The following is a 17263-nucleotide window of genomic DNA, read 5'->3' on the forward strand; positions in this document are numbered from 1 at the left end:
GATGCTTCAAACAAACTAATGAACTAGCCTGATTATTGCTGTTATTATATATATATATATATATCATTGTATTATAATAATAGTTATGTACGTGGTATATGACACATATATTACTGAAAATATGACATTTGTGTGTGTGTGTGTATGTGTGTGTGCGTTCAGACATGATCACCTGCTGCTGCCACTGCTTTGATTCGATCAGGCTCTCAGCGGGCCCTCAGGGGACCCCCGGAGCCTCTCTCTGTACAAGGCAAAACTTTAACCCTACTGCTCACTTCAGCTCAAAAATTAGCTGAGCATCGTTTTAACAGCAGGAGAATGATATACATTAATAAACCAGGCTTTTTTTATTTAGAAATTTGGTTTCCAAATGACCCCAACACTAGAAAGCATTTGCATATATTTCACACTAAACCCAGCCATCACGGTCATGTAAAAACAGTAAAAATACTGAGTATTATTCATATAATTTATACAATGAAATGTATTTTATTAATGTCTACCCCTACCCCAGAGCTTACAGTACTGGAAAAACACTAATTAAACCCAGTTTTATTTATATTATTTATCAAATTAGCCATTAAATTGTATGTTATTAACATCTACCCCTACTCCAACCCTAACCCTCACAGTACTGCAAAAACAGTAATTATCCCGAGAATTAGTTATATTATCTATTAAATTACCCATTAAAGTGTATTTTGCTAACATCTAACCCTAAACTTACCAATCACGGTAATGTAAATACAGTAATTACACCTAGCACTGTTCATATTATTTAATAAATTACCCATTAAATTATATTTTATTAACGTCTACCCCAACCCCAAACCCGACCCTCACAGTAAGCGCAGTCAGTGAGTGCCCGCAGCTGTATCCCCTCTAGACTTTACCCGCTCGTTAAGCTACCGAATAAGGGGTAAAGCTGATAGTGTATGGCAAGCCGTTTCAACTTTAATCCATTCTCAGGTTTGTATTCTTGACATCAACAATTTAATTCTTGATATCAACAATTCAGTTCTTGATATCAAAAATGTAACTGTTGATCTCAAGAATCCATATCCAGAGAATGGATTAAAGTTAAAACGGCTTGCCATAGATGGTGATGGTGAGTGATTGTGTAATGATCTCCGAGCGGCTGAAGCTCCGCCCACAGGCTCCGTTAAAACTCTTTTTGACGGGTTTCAGTCGGTGAAGATCAGCGGGTGGCGGTTTTTATCCTCCCGCTCGGGTGAGCTCCGGCTGGGCTTCAGTTCTCAGGGTTTCTCGCTGTGTTCGGAGAGTTTGAGGCCGGTGAGTTTCAGTGACGCCATGATGTTATTTATACCCGATGAGCTCACGAGCGCCGAACTCGGTAACTTCAGCACAACACGACCGAGCAGCGCTAACTAGCATAACTAGCGGCCCACTGTACTGGTTTAACCGCTCGTCTGTGGATTTACTGGAGAATGAGAAGGACTGGAGGCTTGACGGTGAGTTTCCGACATGAGAAATATATCGTGAGGGCCACAGTGTGTGTGTGTGTGTGTGTGTGTGTGTGTGTGTGTGTGTGTGTGTGTGTGTGTGAGTGACACGATGGTCTTGTTAGTTTCGTTTACTGTCCGTCTTAAATGGTTTTAAAGTTCACCAAAGTTCCGCTTGAGTGTAATAATAGTTGTAATATAATAATAATAATAATAATAATAATGTCAGAAGTGTAATGTAAGAGTGCAAAACACATCATAAACATATACAACAGTAGAACAGACATTGAAATAACACGAGTGTGTGTGTGTGTGTGTGTGTACATAAGTAGTGTTTAGCAGTCATATTCATAATATTAATAATAATACTAAAGTTAGTATTGATAAGCAGTAATATTCTGTGATGATGACAAGACTGATATCAGTGATAATAATAATAATAATCTGCATTTTCCTCGTGTCAAGTTTTCAGGAAGTTTGTTGTCTTTCTTGAAATACGACGTACTTATTTATATATGTGTGTGTGTGTGTGTGTGTGTGTGTGTGTATATATATATATATATATATATATAGTAATGACGGCCCCAGAAATGCTAAAAACACACTGGTGTCATGTTAACTGGCTTATACCGTTCAGCTGTAAACTTTACTGTGGTAATACCTGTATTGATATATACACGGCTCAGAGATGAATAGGGAATAAACGTCATTAAAGTGTAACACAGCTTTAAATGTGGTTCCCCATTTACTGACAGCCTCCAAATACATTTGAGTGCAATAATGTTTTAATAATAGCTCATGTCAGAAGTGTAGTCCGGCATATTTAGAGCTCAAATGTATTTTTATTTGAGTGTTTAAGAGTGTAAAACACAACACACAGTAAACAGCAATATTACAGACACTGAAATAACAGGACTGTGTGGAAACATGTAGTATTTAGCATTTATAGTCATAATAATGAGGATAATAACACTGAAGTTAGGGCTGATAAAAGTAATATTCTGTGATGATGACGGTGATATCAATAATAATAACACATGTAATAACAAGAGCAAAATAATCAGATCTAATTAAAATCGACATATTAAAAGATAGTGCAGAATGAGCAAAGTTTACCCCAAAATACTGATTAATCCTAATGTTTTCCTCTGTTTTTGACACATTTGACAAGAATATCTTTATCATTTCAGGCAGAATCTCGTTTAATGTGAGTTTTATAAAGCACAACACAACTGAATCGTCTGCTCTCTATGATCATTTCTATACAGATGATCAACTATAATAGATAATATGTTAACAGAATTAAAGTGTGTAGCTTAGCTTCGACATAAATCTGTTTTAAAACATTATTTCACCCATGATATATCATTTCACTTCTACAGCAGGCTTTCCAGCCATCAGACACCTGCTTCTACAGTAGGAGATGTCCAAACTCGGTCCTGGAGAGTTTAGCTCCAGCCCTAATCAAACTGAACCAGCTAATCACTCTTAGTAGATACTAGAAACGTCATGGCAGGTGTGTTGAGGCGAGCTGGAGCTAAATTCAGCAGGACACCGGCCCTCCAGGACTGAGTTTGGACACCCCTGGAATAGACTATTACTTGTATTTAATTTAATACAATTAACCCTGACCCATTTACATATATTAGTAGTATTACTGAAGTAAATATTATTCTTGCTCATCTAAACGTGCCATAATATCTTATTTTATATGTCTGCTAAATTATGGGTGCATATTAAAGCACATAATATTAAACAAACACACACACACACACACACACACACGGTAATACACCGCTGTCACATGATCACATCACTGATAGGGAAGTTTAGCATGCTTATTCACCACCGGCGCTGTCAAATCACCTGTGGAGGAACAGAAAACACCTGAGATTGTCATGATACACACACACACACACACACACTGCAAATCCTCACAACACAAATAAAAACACACTGAAACGCTGATCATTAGCCTGCTAAAGGTGCCTGAATACCTGTAAATCTTCTCATGGGCACTTTGTTTTGAGCTCAGTTTAACACTGAAGCGCTGCAGATGTACCAGCGTTACTTTTGAGCTTGTGTTTAGGTGAGGATGTTCAGGAGATGTAGTTATCTGACAGTGTTCCTCAGGTAATAGTCAGTTTATTTCAGCTAATAATATGCAGAAGACAAATGAATTGATTAATCAGGGTGTTCAAATAAACATGGCAGAGTATTAGTGTCTGTTCCTCTTAATGTCCTGATGAATTACCTCAGTTTTACCTCATTTCCCTCCCTCAGTGATGACATCTCTCGAGCGTTGAGATGTTTGTGTTGATGGATGCAGATGATCTCTCAGTGAAAGCCAGCAGAAGGTGGAGGTTTCAGTAGTGTGGTGGAGCTGAACTCCTCAAGCTCTCGCTCTCTTTACGTCCATCTGAACACGGTAAACTTGGTGTGAGTGATTACTGGTCCAGTTTACTGTAGATTCACAAATGATGATAGTGACGGAGAATGGTGGAGCTGATGGAGAATCACAGAGAATCAGGTGATGGAGGAAGATGGAGCTGATGAAGTATAATGACAATGGTGGAGCTGATGGAGAATTATAGAGAATCAGGTGATGGAGGAAGATAGAGCTGATGAAGTATAATGACAATGGTGGAGCTGATGGAGAATTATAGAGAATCAGGTGATGGAGGAAGATAGAGCTGATGAAGTATAATGACAATGGTGGAGCTGATGGAGAATTATAGAGAATCAGGTGATGGAGGAAGATAGAGCTGATGAAGTATAATGACAATGGTGGAGCTGATGGAGAATTACAGAGAATCAGGTGATGGAGGAAGATAGAGCTGATGAATGATAAAGCTGATGAAGTATTATGGCAATGGTGGAGCTGATGGAGAATGATGGAGAATGTTAGAGCTGATGGAGAATCAGGTGATAAAGCTGATGAAGGATGATGGAGCCAATGGAAAACCCTCAGACATGGAAGTGGCCACTTTGCAGTTGAGCTTGACGATTCAGGATGTGTGCCTCAGTGTCTTCATGGAGGAGTGAAGATCAGATGTCAGAATGAATGGAGAGAGTCTTTAGTTTGAGTCTTGTGTGTCAGATGAAGTCTGCGTACAGAAACACACACTCTGGAGGTCACTCAGCGTTACAGATGTTATGATGTAATGCAGCGTCTGATTAATAATTCACACATTTATTAGGGCGGCGTTATATAATTTACTGATGAACGATAAAACACTCACAGACTCTCCAAATCAAGACTCAATACATCCAGCATTCAACCCTGCTGTGCTGTTGGGTGGTTTCCCTCACTCTGGGCTGATTGTGACTCTTCATCTGTCCTCGTCTCTCTCTGGGTTTCAGCAGATGTGATGATTTCTGCTCAATAATCTGATTCTCACACATGTTTAGTGGAGCTGATCAACACACTGTGTTCAGAGTGACTCTCCTGTGCTGATGTTCTGCTGCTCCTGCTCCACACTGCATTATAATCACAGCATTGATTAATTAAGTCTTTCTATTAGTTTGACATTTTTCAATAATTACCACACAACACAACAATAATAAAAACACAAGGAATAAGCATGATAATACACAATCAAATACTGCTGATCGTAATTAAAATGGAGAAAATTAGATGTAAAACAATAGAGGGTATATGAAGGCTTTCAATAAAGACACAGACACAGTCAATATGGGTAGTGAGTGAGCATATTAAGCATCACACTGCTGCTCAGAGTCTCCTATATTGATCCAGGTGATCAAGACATGGTTGCCATATATTGTAAAACTAAGCAAGATTATCAATAACTCCACACCGGACTCAGCCCATGTGCAATATTAGAGTGAGATAAGCTAACCATGTCTTAAATTGAGAATGACACTCTTAGCAATGATCACTCCATAAGTTCTGGAGCTTTATATGGACACCTGATGATCCAGCCCAGACCCAGAGTTACCCAAATATAGCAGATTCTGGGTCAGGTGTGAAGGTAAAGCCACACATATCAGAAAACCTGTTAAATATGTCACACCAGAATCATACAGGTTTGGACCCGTCCAGAAGAGGTGGGTCAGGGAGCCCCCAAGTTCATAATCACATTATTGATCCTGATTACACTGTTGATCATCAGTTACAGTTCAATAAAGCGTAGTGTCTGCCTTTTATTTGGAGGTGCGTGGAGTAGTGTGTGTGTGTGTGTGTGTGTGTGTGTGTGTGTCTGTGTGTGTGTCTGTGTGTATGTGTGTGTGTGTATGTAAATAATTGTGTGTGTTTGTGTATGTTTCTGTGTTTGCACAAGAGTGTGTTTGTGTCTCAGAGTGTTGTGTATTTCTGTGTGTGTGTGTTTCTCTTTTTAATTTGGTTTAGTTTGGTCATATGATGAGGAATGGATGAGTAAAGCTCTTACTGGTGTGTGTGTGTGTGTGTGTGTGTGTGTTGCAGGATCTGATCATGATGAAGTGCAGCGGTGAGGATCTTCCTGACGTCACGACGCTGCTGAACGTCTGAATGGAGCCTGGAGCAGTCTGAGTCTCCCATCACACACACACACACACACACACACACACACACGCATTAACACAAACTCAAACACACACACTCTCTCCCTCCGCTGTGTGTGTGCGCTCCGCTGAGGCCGCAGTGGGGGATTGTGGGTATGTGTGAGCGCGTGTGCGGCGCGCGGCCCATCGGCCCGCAGGCTCTGGTGGCGCTGCTGGAGGGCCGGGTGGAGCGGGTGCTGCTCATCGACTGCAGGCCCTTCGTGGAGTTCAACTCCTGCCACATCCTGGAGGCCGTGAACATCAACTGCTCCAAGCTGATGAAGAGGAGACTGCAGCAGGACAAGATCCAGATCAGCGAACTCCTGCAGCACTGCGCCAAGAGGAAGGTGTGTGTGTGTGTGTGTGTGTGTGTCACATCTGAAACTGGACCATGACCCACCTGAGGTCTGATCCAGAAACACCAGCGCACACTGAGGAGAAGAGCAGAGCGTCACATGATGAACACTGTTACTCTGGGACACCCCTAAGGAGGAACTGACACCTGTGTGTGTGTGTGTGTGTGTGTGTGTGTGTGTGTGTGTGTGTGTGTGCGTGTGTGTGTGTGTGTGTGTGTTTTCAGCTGGAGCTCCAGGGTCAGGAGGTGGTGGTTTATGACCAGAGCTCAGGTGACCCCGCCTCCCTCTCACCTGATGCCTTTCTCAGCGTCCTATTGGTCAAGCTGGAGAAGAGTTTCCCATCAGTCCACCTGCTCTCAGGTTCTAACACACACACACACACACACACACACACACACACACACACACACACACACTAAACATCAGCAGCACCAAACATCTGACACTTAAACATTTTGTCAAATGTGTGTGTGTGTGTGTGTGTGTGTGGAGGGGGATGTGTGTCTTAATGAGACTGAGTGTGTGTGTGTGTGTGTGTTTTAATTTAGAATGTGCGAGTAAATGTGTATGTGTAACTTACTCTGTGTGTGACTGAGTGTGTATATCTGACTGACTGTGTGTGTGTGTGTGTGTCTAAATAAGTAAACGTGTGTGTGTGTGTGTGTGTGTGTGTGTGTGTGTGTAACCGATGACATCGTTATTATCATCACACAGGAAGTGAAGCCAGAGTTGGGAGGATGTGAATCTTGCTGGACTTTTTGCTTGTGTGTGTGTGTGTGTGTGTGTGTGTGTGTGTGCGTGTGTATGTGTGTGTGTTTGGCATGTTTGTTCCTCATTTGTGTTTTACTGTAACGTGTGTGTGTCCTGTTCTGGTTTGGGCAGGTTAGTTATTCTCTAGATGATGATGTCAGCAGGTCAGATGCTGCTGTGTGACACACACACACGCACACACACTGTAAAAGAGGACCATTGCTCTTCTGCTAACTCTGTCATCTTTGTAGTGTGTGTGTTTGGTGAATAATAATGAGCTGAAACTGAGCATAACACATCACTTTACTGTGTGTGTGTGTGTGTGTGTGTGTGTGTGTGTGTGTGTGTGCAGGGGGTTTTCTGCAGTTCTCAGGGCTGTTCCCAGGTCTGTGTGAAGGGAAGTCTGCGCTGGTGCCGTCCTGTGTGTCTGCGGTGTGTGTGTCAGTCAGCAGCGCCGGGCCCACACGGATCCTGCCACACCTGTACCTGGGCTGCCAGCGGGACGTGCTCAACCAGGTGATGTTCAGTGTGAGTGTGTGTGTGTGTGTTTGTGTGTGTTTAGAACGGCACATGCTCATATGTGTGTGTGTGTTCAGATCAACCTGCACTCATGTGTGTGTGTGCGTGCAGGAGCTGATGCAGCAGAACGACATCGCCTTCGTGCTGAACGCCAGCAACTCCTGCCCCAAGCCAGACTTCATCCCGGACACACACTTCCTGCGGGTGCCGGTGAACGACAGCTTCTGCGAGAAGATCCTGCCGTGGCTCGACCGCTCCGTGGAGTTCATCGGTCAGAATCACAACACTGCTTCTGGAAGCGCTTTACACACACACACACACACACACACACACACACACACACACACACACACACACACTGCCTAAACCATTTATACTCTGGGTTTGCTGGATTCCGATTAGCTGATGAGCATTCACTGACAGCCAATCAGAATCCAGTAAAATACTGACAGCCAATTAGAAACCAGTTAAACACAGACAGCCAATCAGAATCCAGTTAAACACTGACAGCCAATCAGAATCCAGTTAAACACTGACAGCCAATCAGAATCCAGTTAAACACTGACAGCCAATCAGAATCCAGTTAAACACTGACAGCCAATCAAAATCCAGTTAAACACTGACAGCCAATCAGAATCCAGTTAAACACTGACAGCCTATCAGAATCCAGTTCAACACCGACAGCCAATCATAATCCAGTTAAACACCGACAGCCAATCAGAATCCAGTTAAACACCGACAGCCAATCATAATCCAGTTAAACACCGACAGCCAATCAGAATCCAGTTAAACACAGACAGCCAATCAAAATCCAGTTAAACACTGACAGCCTATCAGAATCCAGTTCAACACCGACAGCCAATCATAATCCAGTTAAACACCGACAGCCAATCAGAATCCAGTTAAACACCGACAGCCAATCAAAATCCAGTTAAACACCGACAGCCAATCAAAATCCAGTTAAACACTGACAGCCAATCAAATCCAGTTAAACACTGACAGCCTATCAGAATCCAGTTAAACACTGACAGCCAATCAAAATCCAGTTAAACACTGACAGCCAATCAGAATCCAGGTAAACACTGACAGCCAATCAGAATCCAGTTAAACACTGACAGCCAATCAGAATCCAGTTAAACACCGACAGCCAATCAGAATCCAGTTAAACACCGACAGCCAATCATAATCCAGTTAAACACCGACAGCCAATCAGAATCCAGTTAAACACAGACAGCCAATCAGAATCCAGTTAAACACCGACAGCCAATCAGAATCCAGTTAAACACCGACAGCCAATCAGAATCCAGTTAAACACCGACAGCCAATCAGAATCCAGTTAAACACCGACAGCCAATCAGAATCCAGTTCAACACACAGCCAATCAGAATCCAGTTAAACACAGACAGCCAATCAGAATCCAGTTAAACACCGACAGCCAATCAGAATCCAGTTAAACACCGACAGCCAATCAGAATCCAGTTAAACACCGACAGCCAATCAGAATCCAGTTAAACACAGACAGCCAATCATAATCCAGTTAAACACCGACTGCTAATCAGAATCCAGTTAAACACCGACAGCCAATCAGAATCTAGTTAAACACTGACAGCCAATCATAATCCAGTTAAACACCGACAGCCAATCATAATCCAGTTAAACACCGACAGCCAATCAGAATCCAGTTAAACACCGACAGCCAATCAGAATCCAGACAGCGCTGTGGAGAAGCACACACTGATGATGTTGAGTTTTCACTTCCAGAAGCAGCTGGAGATCCTCACGTTGACTGTGCTGTGAGTCTGAGGTCAGCTGATAGGAAGTAGATTAACACTGCCTTGTGTGTTTCCTGTCAGAGAAAGCCAAGGCCAGTAACGCCAGAGTTCTGGTTCACTGTCTGGCGGGAATCTCCCGCTCGGCCACCATCGCCATCGCCTACATCATGAAGAGGATGGACATGACACTAGATGAAGCCTACAGGTAATAGACTAATCCCACTAGTCCTCATCAGAGCTGCGGGATCATGGGGGAACTGCCTGACGACTCTACATCCCAGCACTGCTGATCAGGGATAGAAGCGTAATCAGACTGCTGCAGGATTACATTCAGATCAGAGTAATGGTGTGCTGTTCTGACAGATAGCAATAGGACATCTCTTCACTGTTTATCATCAACAGATCAGAAGTAAACACAAACAAAAGATCAGAGTAGTTGAGTCAGGTGATCTGTAATCCATCAAAAGCAGCTGTGATCTGATCATGAGTGTTTGAAACAGTAGTGTACTCATGACCAGAGCTTGATGTTAATAATCTGAGCCGTGATCAGTACAGTAGTCAACCTCTGAGGTGGAGCACGCGTCTTCATCTGAACGGTGTTGAGGGTTGCTCAGTAGCTTTAGCACAGCTCTGATGAAAGGTTCTGAAGTGATTCACATGTAGACTACTGTCTGAGTTCTGGATCACGTCACGATTAGATTATAGATTTATATTGATATTCAGCTGACAGTCTAGTCACAGGGTGTCCGCGGGGTCTTGAAAAGTTGGTAACTCAGTTCTGAGAAAATGGCGGCCCTCAGAAGGTATTAAAGTCTTAATGGTGTTTTTATGAGGTCTTAATTTTGTTCAAGGGTTGATTAAAGTGTTTGACTTCAAAAAGCGTAAATATATTCATTTTCCATCCCAATATTAACAACAGCATGCTCGACCCATGTGATTAGCTTAAACTAGGGCTCGTCAGGCCAAGCTCCTCCGTCAGGGTGATGTCAAGTAATCTCCACATGTAGTGAAACCATCGAGCGAAACAGACGGCAAAATGGGAAATGTAAGTTAGTGTACTCCTGGTGGAGAAAGACGAGGTTAAACAGGGGCTGAAGCCTGTCGCTGAAGATAACTTATTCTTTCAAGCTTTGTTTGGTCCAAGCTTATCTGAGTTCTGAGTTCTGTTGCATGATGGTGCTCCACTGAGCTATTTAACTACTACTGTTTATTTCACGAGTTCACACTTGCAATAGTTTCAGAATAAAGTGTATTTGGCGTGCTGTCCGGGGAGAGGGCTCTGAGCTCTGGGAAGACACCCAAACTCGAGTTATTCCTCTTATCAGGAAACAGAGAGGAATTGGGATTCGAGCGCAGTATCTAGCCCGGCCCCAGAACGCTCCCCCCGGGAATGTAATGCTTAATAGGTGAGGTGACGGGGTGGTTGAGGGATGCTAAAGTCGTGAGATGCTGCAGGTAAGACAGCTTTGGTATATATATAGGGGTTTGGTCAAGAACTGATTGGATAATAGAATAATAGTCAATGATGTATTTGATACTGAAACTTCTGTGCGTGCTCCTCCTGAAATTTGTTTATAAAACATCACTAAGTTGAAGGCTTGACATTGATTAAAATTTGAAGTGGCGATGAGGTCTTAACATATTCTGAGAAGGGCCTTAAAAAGTCTTAAGAAGGTATCGAGATTCCCTTTAGGACTCCTGCATATACCCTGAGTCCAAAGCGACTGATAACTGAGGAGACATTCAGCAAACAAGAAGAGGAGATACACGCAGGACAGGCTAATTATACAGCCCACTCACCTGTGTGAGGCACACTTCATAAACACACAGTCAACTATGATTATTTCCTGTGTAAGAATGTGGAAACAGGTGCAGTGTCAGGTGTAGTGTGAGGTGCAGTGTGTCGGGTGCAGTGTGTCGGGTGCAGTGTGTCGGGTGCAGTGTGTCGGGTGCAGTGTGTCGGGTGCAGTGTGTCGGGTGCAGTGTGTCGGGTGCAGTGTGTCGGATGCAGTGTGTCGGGTGCAGTGTGTCGGGTGCAGTGTGTCGGGTGCAGTGTGATTATTACTCGGACTCCGCTACAGCGCAGCTCTGGTTAGCATGCCTATAGTGTAGGAATCCTCAGTCTTGATTGTGTGTTGACGTGTGATCTGGTCTCCTCAGGTTCGTGAAGGAGAAGCGGCCGACCATCTCGCCCAACTTCAACTTCCTCGGGCAGCTGCTGGACTTCGAGAAGAATCTGAAGAGTGTGTGTGACCCGCAGCGAGCGGCCGAACCGAAACCCGGCGTGTCGGATCTGCTAGAGCCGCTGACGCTGCCCTGTGTGCTGAGTGGCGTCTCTGAGGAGCGTCTGCTGGCCCGTGCGCTCTGCGGACTCACGCTCGGAGAGGACCTGAAGGAGAACACCCGGCCCAAACGCTCATTCTCCCTTGACATTCAGTCGTACGGCGAGCCGGCGGCGTCTGTGCGGGCGTTTCCCGTCAGCACGGACAAACCAGGCTGCCAGTTCTCCCCGGTGCAGGAGGTTTCAGAGCAGAGTCCGGATCGGGAGCAGACTGAGGACAGTTCTGCTAGACCCTGGGGTACGCCGGCGCTCCAGCGCAGTGGCAGTGTGGACGAGTCACCCCGTCCGGTCGGCGCACTTAAGGGTTGGCACTCAGACATGCTGCTAGGGCCGGTGAGTGGTGGCTGGCTCCTGCCCCCAGACCTCTACCCTGGCGGGCCCCCGTACGGCTGCGCCGTGGGACTGGAGGCGGTGCGGCGGCGCGGGCGGCAGCGCAGCGGGGACACAGGAGACTCTCGCCGCAGCTGGCACGAGGAAACCAGCTTCGAGAAACAGCTGAAGCGCCGCAGCTGCCAGATGGAGTTCGGGGACGGCGGGACAGAGAGCCGATCCAGAGACGACACCGCAGCCGGCCAGACCAGCTTCAGCGGCAGCATGGAGATCATAGAGGTCTCCTGAGGAACACACTCTCATGCTGATCACACACACGGCCACTGTTTAAGCAGTGTTGCTTGGTGACTTTTCTATTAAGAATGGGCATCAATATTATATCTGTGACCCAACGGCCTGATTAGTTACCCTGTGTGTCACCAGGCTGATCATTTCCCAGAGTGACCCAGCAGCATTGCTCAAATGTTGCCCTGTGCATCTTCAGCAGAACTCTGCCTCTCTCTGGTTCAGACTGAAGCTGGAGTCTCCTGACGCTAGCCCAGCTGCAGTGCTGAATCCAGGAGACTCGATTCTCAACCCATCAGGAGATGTTCTGAATGTAGGGCTGCGCAATACTGGAGGAAACTGACGATCGATATTTTATTATTCTGTGATCCACATTGAGTATATATTCAGCTGATGACATGAACACCTCTGGAATTGATCATGTGAGAGTGATTGATGATGATTTAGACTGAGCACATCTGCACACCGTATAACAACAATACAGTAGTGTAGAATAAACATGCGGTATTCAGGAACACAAGTTGTCCAATCAGATGTAGAATAATTCTCCATCGTGTGCAGAAGTCAGAGTTTGAAGTGATCAACACAAGGACAGATGCTGTTGGTTTTGATCCTCTCCACATGTTGGCTACTGTATGCTGTAATGTATAAGCCTGAGACGCTCACACAGCTGCAGGCAGTAAACACATGCAGATCATTACACTCACTGAGAAGCTCATGGTTACTCTGCAGTGACTCCACAGATCATTGATCGTCCACACTGAGCGTCCTGCGCTGTGAGGGTGCAGATGTGCACACTGTGGTATCGATGCTTAAGGAAGATATTGTGCGGCCCTCACTGAATGCACTGCTATTCTCTCTTTAATGGATTCAGATTTTCCTTTTCACCAGCAGATGGCGATGTATGGCTTTAATTCCTCACACGCGCCTCTCAGAGAAAATAACACAAACCTAAAACAATCATTACTGTAATTAAAGTTTAAGCGAATTACAAGAGTGAGCTGAGTCGACATTCATCATCACAAAAGCTGAGCCGCGAATATATCTGAGCAGTTACAAAATCTAGCATAGAGCGCCGATTACTGTTAAACACTAGCATAGAGCGCCATATACTGTTAAACACTAGCATAGAGCGCCATCTGCTGTTAAACACTAGCATAGAGCGCCATCTACTGTTAAACACTAGCCTAGAGTGCCATCTACTGTTTCGAAACTAGCATAGAGCGCCATCTGCTGTTAAACGCTAACCTAGAGCGTTGTCTGCTGTGAAATGCTAGCATAGAGCACCATCTACTGATTTGAAATTAACATAAAGCGCCCTCTCAAACTAGCCTAGAGCATTTTCTGCTGTTTAGCACTAGCCTAGAGCGCCATCTGCTGTTAGCCGCTAGCCTAGAGCGCCATCTACTGTTTCGAAACTAACATAGAGCGTCATCTGCTGTTAAACGCTAACCTAGAGCGCCATCTACTGTTAAATGCTAGCATAGAGCACCATCTACTGTTTCGAAACTAGCATAGAGCATCCTCTTAAACTAGTCTAAAGCATTTTCTGCTGTTTAGCACTAGCCTAGAGCACCATCTGCTGTTAGCCGCTAGCCTAGAACGCCATCTACTGTTAGCCGCTAGCCTAGAGCGCCATCTACTGTTTCGAAACTAGCATAGAGCGCCATCTGCTGTTAGCCGCTAGCCTAGAGGTCCATCTACTGTTTCGAAACTAGTGTAGAGCACCATCTGCTGTTAGCCGGTAGCCTAGAGCGCCATCTACTGTTTCAAAACTAGCCTAGATCGCTCCATTCCAGAGAGGATTGTCATTCATTCTGAAAATGTAAGAAATAATCAGTAACTCTCAGTGCATCGATTAATCGGCTCACTCAGAACACACCCTCACTGAGAACACACCCTCACTCAGAACACACCCTCACTGAGAACACACCCTCACTCAGAACACACCCTCACTGAGAACACACCCTCACTCAGAACACACCCTCACTCAGAACACACCCTCACCCTGAACACACCCTCACTGAGAACACACCCTCACTGAGAACACACCCTCACTCAGAACACACCCTCACTGAGAACACACCCTCACTGAGCACACACCCTCACTCAGAACACACCCTCACTCAGAACACACCCTCACCCTGAACACACCCTCACTGAGAACACACCCTCACTGAGAACACACCCTCACTCAGAACACACCCTCACTCAGAACACACCCTCACCCTGAACACACCCTCACTGAGAACACACCCTCACTCAGAACACACCCTCACTCAGAACACACCCTCACCCTGAACACACCCTCACTGAGAACACACCCTCACTGAGAACACACCCTCACTGAGAACACACCCTCACTGAGAACACACCCTCACTCAGAACACACCCTCACTGAGAACACACCCTCACTGAGAACACACCCTCACTGAGAACACACCCTCACTCAGAACACACCCTCACTCAGAACACACCCTCACTCAGAACACACCCTCACTCAGAACACACCCTCACCCTGAACACACCCTCACCGAGAACACACCCTCACTGAGAACACACCCTCACTCAGAACACACCCTCACTCAGAACACACCCTCACTCAGAACACACCCTCACTCAGAACACACCCTTACCCTGAACACACCCTCACTGAGAACACACCCTCACTCAGAACACACCCTCACTCTGAACACACCCTCACCCTGAACACACCCTCACTGAGAACACAGACTCACTCAGAACACACCCTCACTCAAAACACACCCTCACTCAGAACACACCCTCACCCTGAACACACCCTCACTGAGAACACAGACTCACTCAGAACACACCCTCACCCTGAACACACCCTCACTCAGAACACACCCTCACTCAGAACACACCCTCACTCAGAACACACCCTTACCCTGAACACACCCTCACTGAGAACACACCCTCACTCAGAACACACCCTCACTCTGAACACACCCTCACCCTGAACACACCCTCACTGAGAACACAGACTCACTCAGAACACACCCTCACTCAAAACACACCCTCACTCAGAACACACCCTCACCCTGAACACACCCTCACTGAGAACACAGACTCACTCAGAACACACCCTCACCCTGAACACACCCTCACTCAGAACACACCCTCACTCAGAACACACCCTCACCGTGGTTTTAGGATGAAAACCTCCACAAATAAACAAACCATCAGAATATAGATGTAAACGAAGCGTAAAGCGTGGTGTAGAAGTGACGTTTGGGTTATGTTTGTGCGTCAGAAGTGGAGATTTCCTCAAAATAAACTGAAATGAATCAGAATGAAGGAAGTAAAGCACAGCGACAGCAGCCCCGTGTGGGAGATGACCTGCGCCGTCATGAGTTCTGATCTCAGGAAGTCCTGAATCTGTTGATGTGGAGTCACACACACACACACACACACACACAGACAGACTCTTTCCTCATTCAGAAACCATCCGCCGTTCACACACAGCTCTGAGAAACTCTTGATTTCCCTCCACTGGTGCTTTATTGTGGACCCAGAGCAGTGTTGATGCTCATAGACTCCAGAGAGAGAGAGAGAAATGCTGACCTGAGATCAGTGTTGATTCTGCGTCTGAGGGTCAGCGGTGCGAGCACCATGAAGATGATGATGATGATGATGATGAACACTATCAGAGTTCCTAAAGCTGTGAAATGAGTCTTCAGGATGAATAAGCCCAGCTCAATCTCCTCTGTCAGGCGGACGCTGTGAGCGGGTGTGCTCAGACCTGCAGTGATCAGTGCGGAGACCGTATTACTGAAGCCATGACCCGCCGTGTTCAGAGTGTGACATGAACAGGAGTGTGTGTGTGTGTGTGTGTGTGTGTGTGTGTGTGTGTGTGTGTGTGAAGTTTCTGCAGATGTGGATCAGTAGCAGGTTATTGATTGCTGAAATAAAACACCAATGGTACTTGATCAGCTTGATCTGTGTGCATTAGAGCTGCTCTCTGCTTATTATTGAGAGTGGAGAGAGAATAATGCAGTGATGGAGATGAAGATATGCTGTAGAGACGCAGTGCAGGAGCGTCTGATGTGCTCACTGTTTACATCATGTGCTTCTCTACACAGGTAACCTGATTGGTGTTGGGGGGGGGGCTATTCATATGTGGTTTATTCTTTTGTCGAAAGCCAAATTATAGCGCAATCGATTTATTTATCCAACGCAGATAAACAGCGAATTAGTGGAGGAAACTACATTACCCATAATGCAGCACAGACAGAATCTGCGGACATTTTCTGCTATTTCTGCGCAGAATTTATTTAAATCTGCAGATTAATGCTGAATTATTTTAGGAGTATCATAACTAAAACCTTAATATGTGACATAAAAATAATACATATTTAACTTTTATTCAATGTTTACAGTGTTAATCCTATTAGATCCAGTTTATTTGGTAAACAGAGCAAATCTCTCATGTAATATCTCTACTAAAATACAGAAAATATTAATGTACAAATCGTATTGTGCATAAATCATATGAATATTTTAATATTAGTCAATAATATTACTGTAATATAAAAACTGAATTAATATAGATTTACACACATATACACTAGTCAATAAACAGAATTAATGATAGGCTAATAATCTGCAGAGTTCTGCGTGCGCAGTCTCTGTGTGGGTCTACTCATAATGCAGCACAGACATTTCTACCACATTATATTATAACTCTTCTCCATTTCAGGAGGGATAGAGCTGCAGCTGGACAACAGCAATAATTCATTACAGTATTTACTAAATTACTCATTAAATGTGCTTATGTCTGCTCCACCGCAACCCTCACAGTGAAAACTATAATCATTCATTCATTTTCAGTTTAGTCTCTTATTGATGAGGGGTCAGCACAGTGGAATGAACCGCCAACTATTC

At 44.8% G+C, this 17263-nt stretch overlaps 1 protein-coding gene across 1 annotated transcript; it reads left to right on the forward strand.

Annotated features, from left to right (window-relative positions):
• Positions 1–1157: 1157 nt before the first annotated feature.
• Positions 1158–16308, forward strand: dusp16 (dual specificity phosphatase 16). Its single transcript, XM_056456316.1, has 7 exons — positions 1158–1472; positions 5908–6352; positions 6586–6721; positions 7464–7627; positions 7742–7901; positions 9484–9607; positions 11563–16308. The coding sequence occupies exons 2-7, from the start codon at positions 6122–6124 to the stop codon at positions 12359–12361; spliced, it is 1614 nt and encodes a 537-aa protein (XP_056312291.1). The 5' UTR covers positions 1158–1472; positions 5908–6121; the 3' UTR covers positions 12362–16308.
• The last annotated feature ends 955 nt before the right edge of the window (positions 16309–17263 follow it).

The sequence above is a fragment of the Danio aesculapii genome, chromosome 4 (genome assembly GCF_903798145.1).
Source record: "Danio aesculapii chromosome 4, fDanAes4.1, whole genome shotgun sequence".
Lineage (NCBI taxonomy): Eukaryota > Metazoa > Chordata > Actinopteri > Cypriniformes > Danionidae > Danio > Danio aesculapii.

Coding starts and splice junctions, on each gene's coding strand:
- dusp16 (XM_056456316.1), top strand. CDS start 6,122: ATGTGTGAGCGCGTGTGCGGCGCGCGGCCCATCGGCCCGCAGGCTCTG. Junction 7,628..7,741: donor AGCGGGACGTGCTCAACCAG/GTGATGTTCAGT, acceptor GTGTGCGTGCAG/GAGCTGATGCAGCAGAACGA. Junction 9,608..11,562: donor ACACTAGATGAAGCCTACAG/GTAATAGACTAA, acceptor TGGTCTCCTCAG/GTTCGTGAAGGAGAAGCGGC.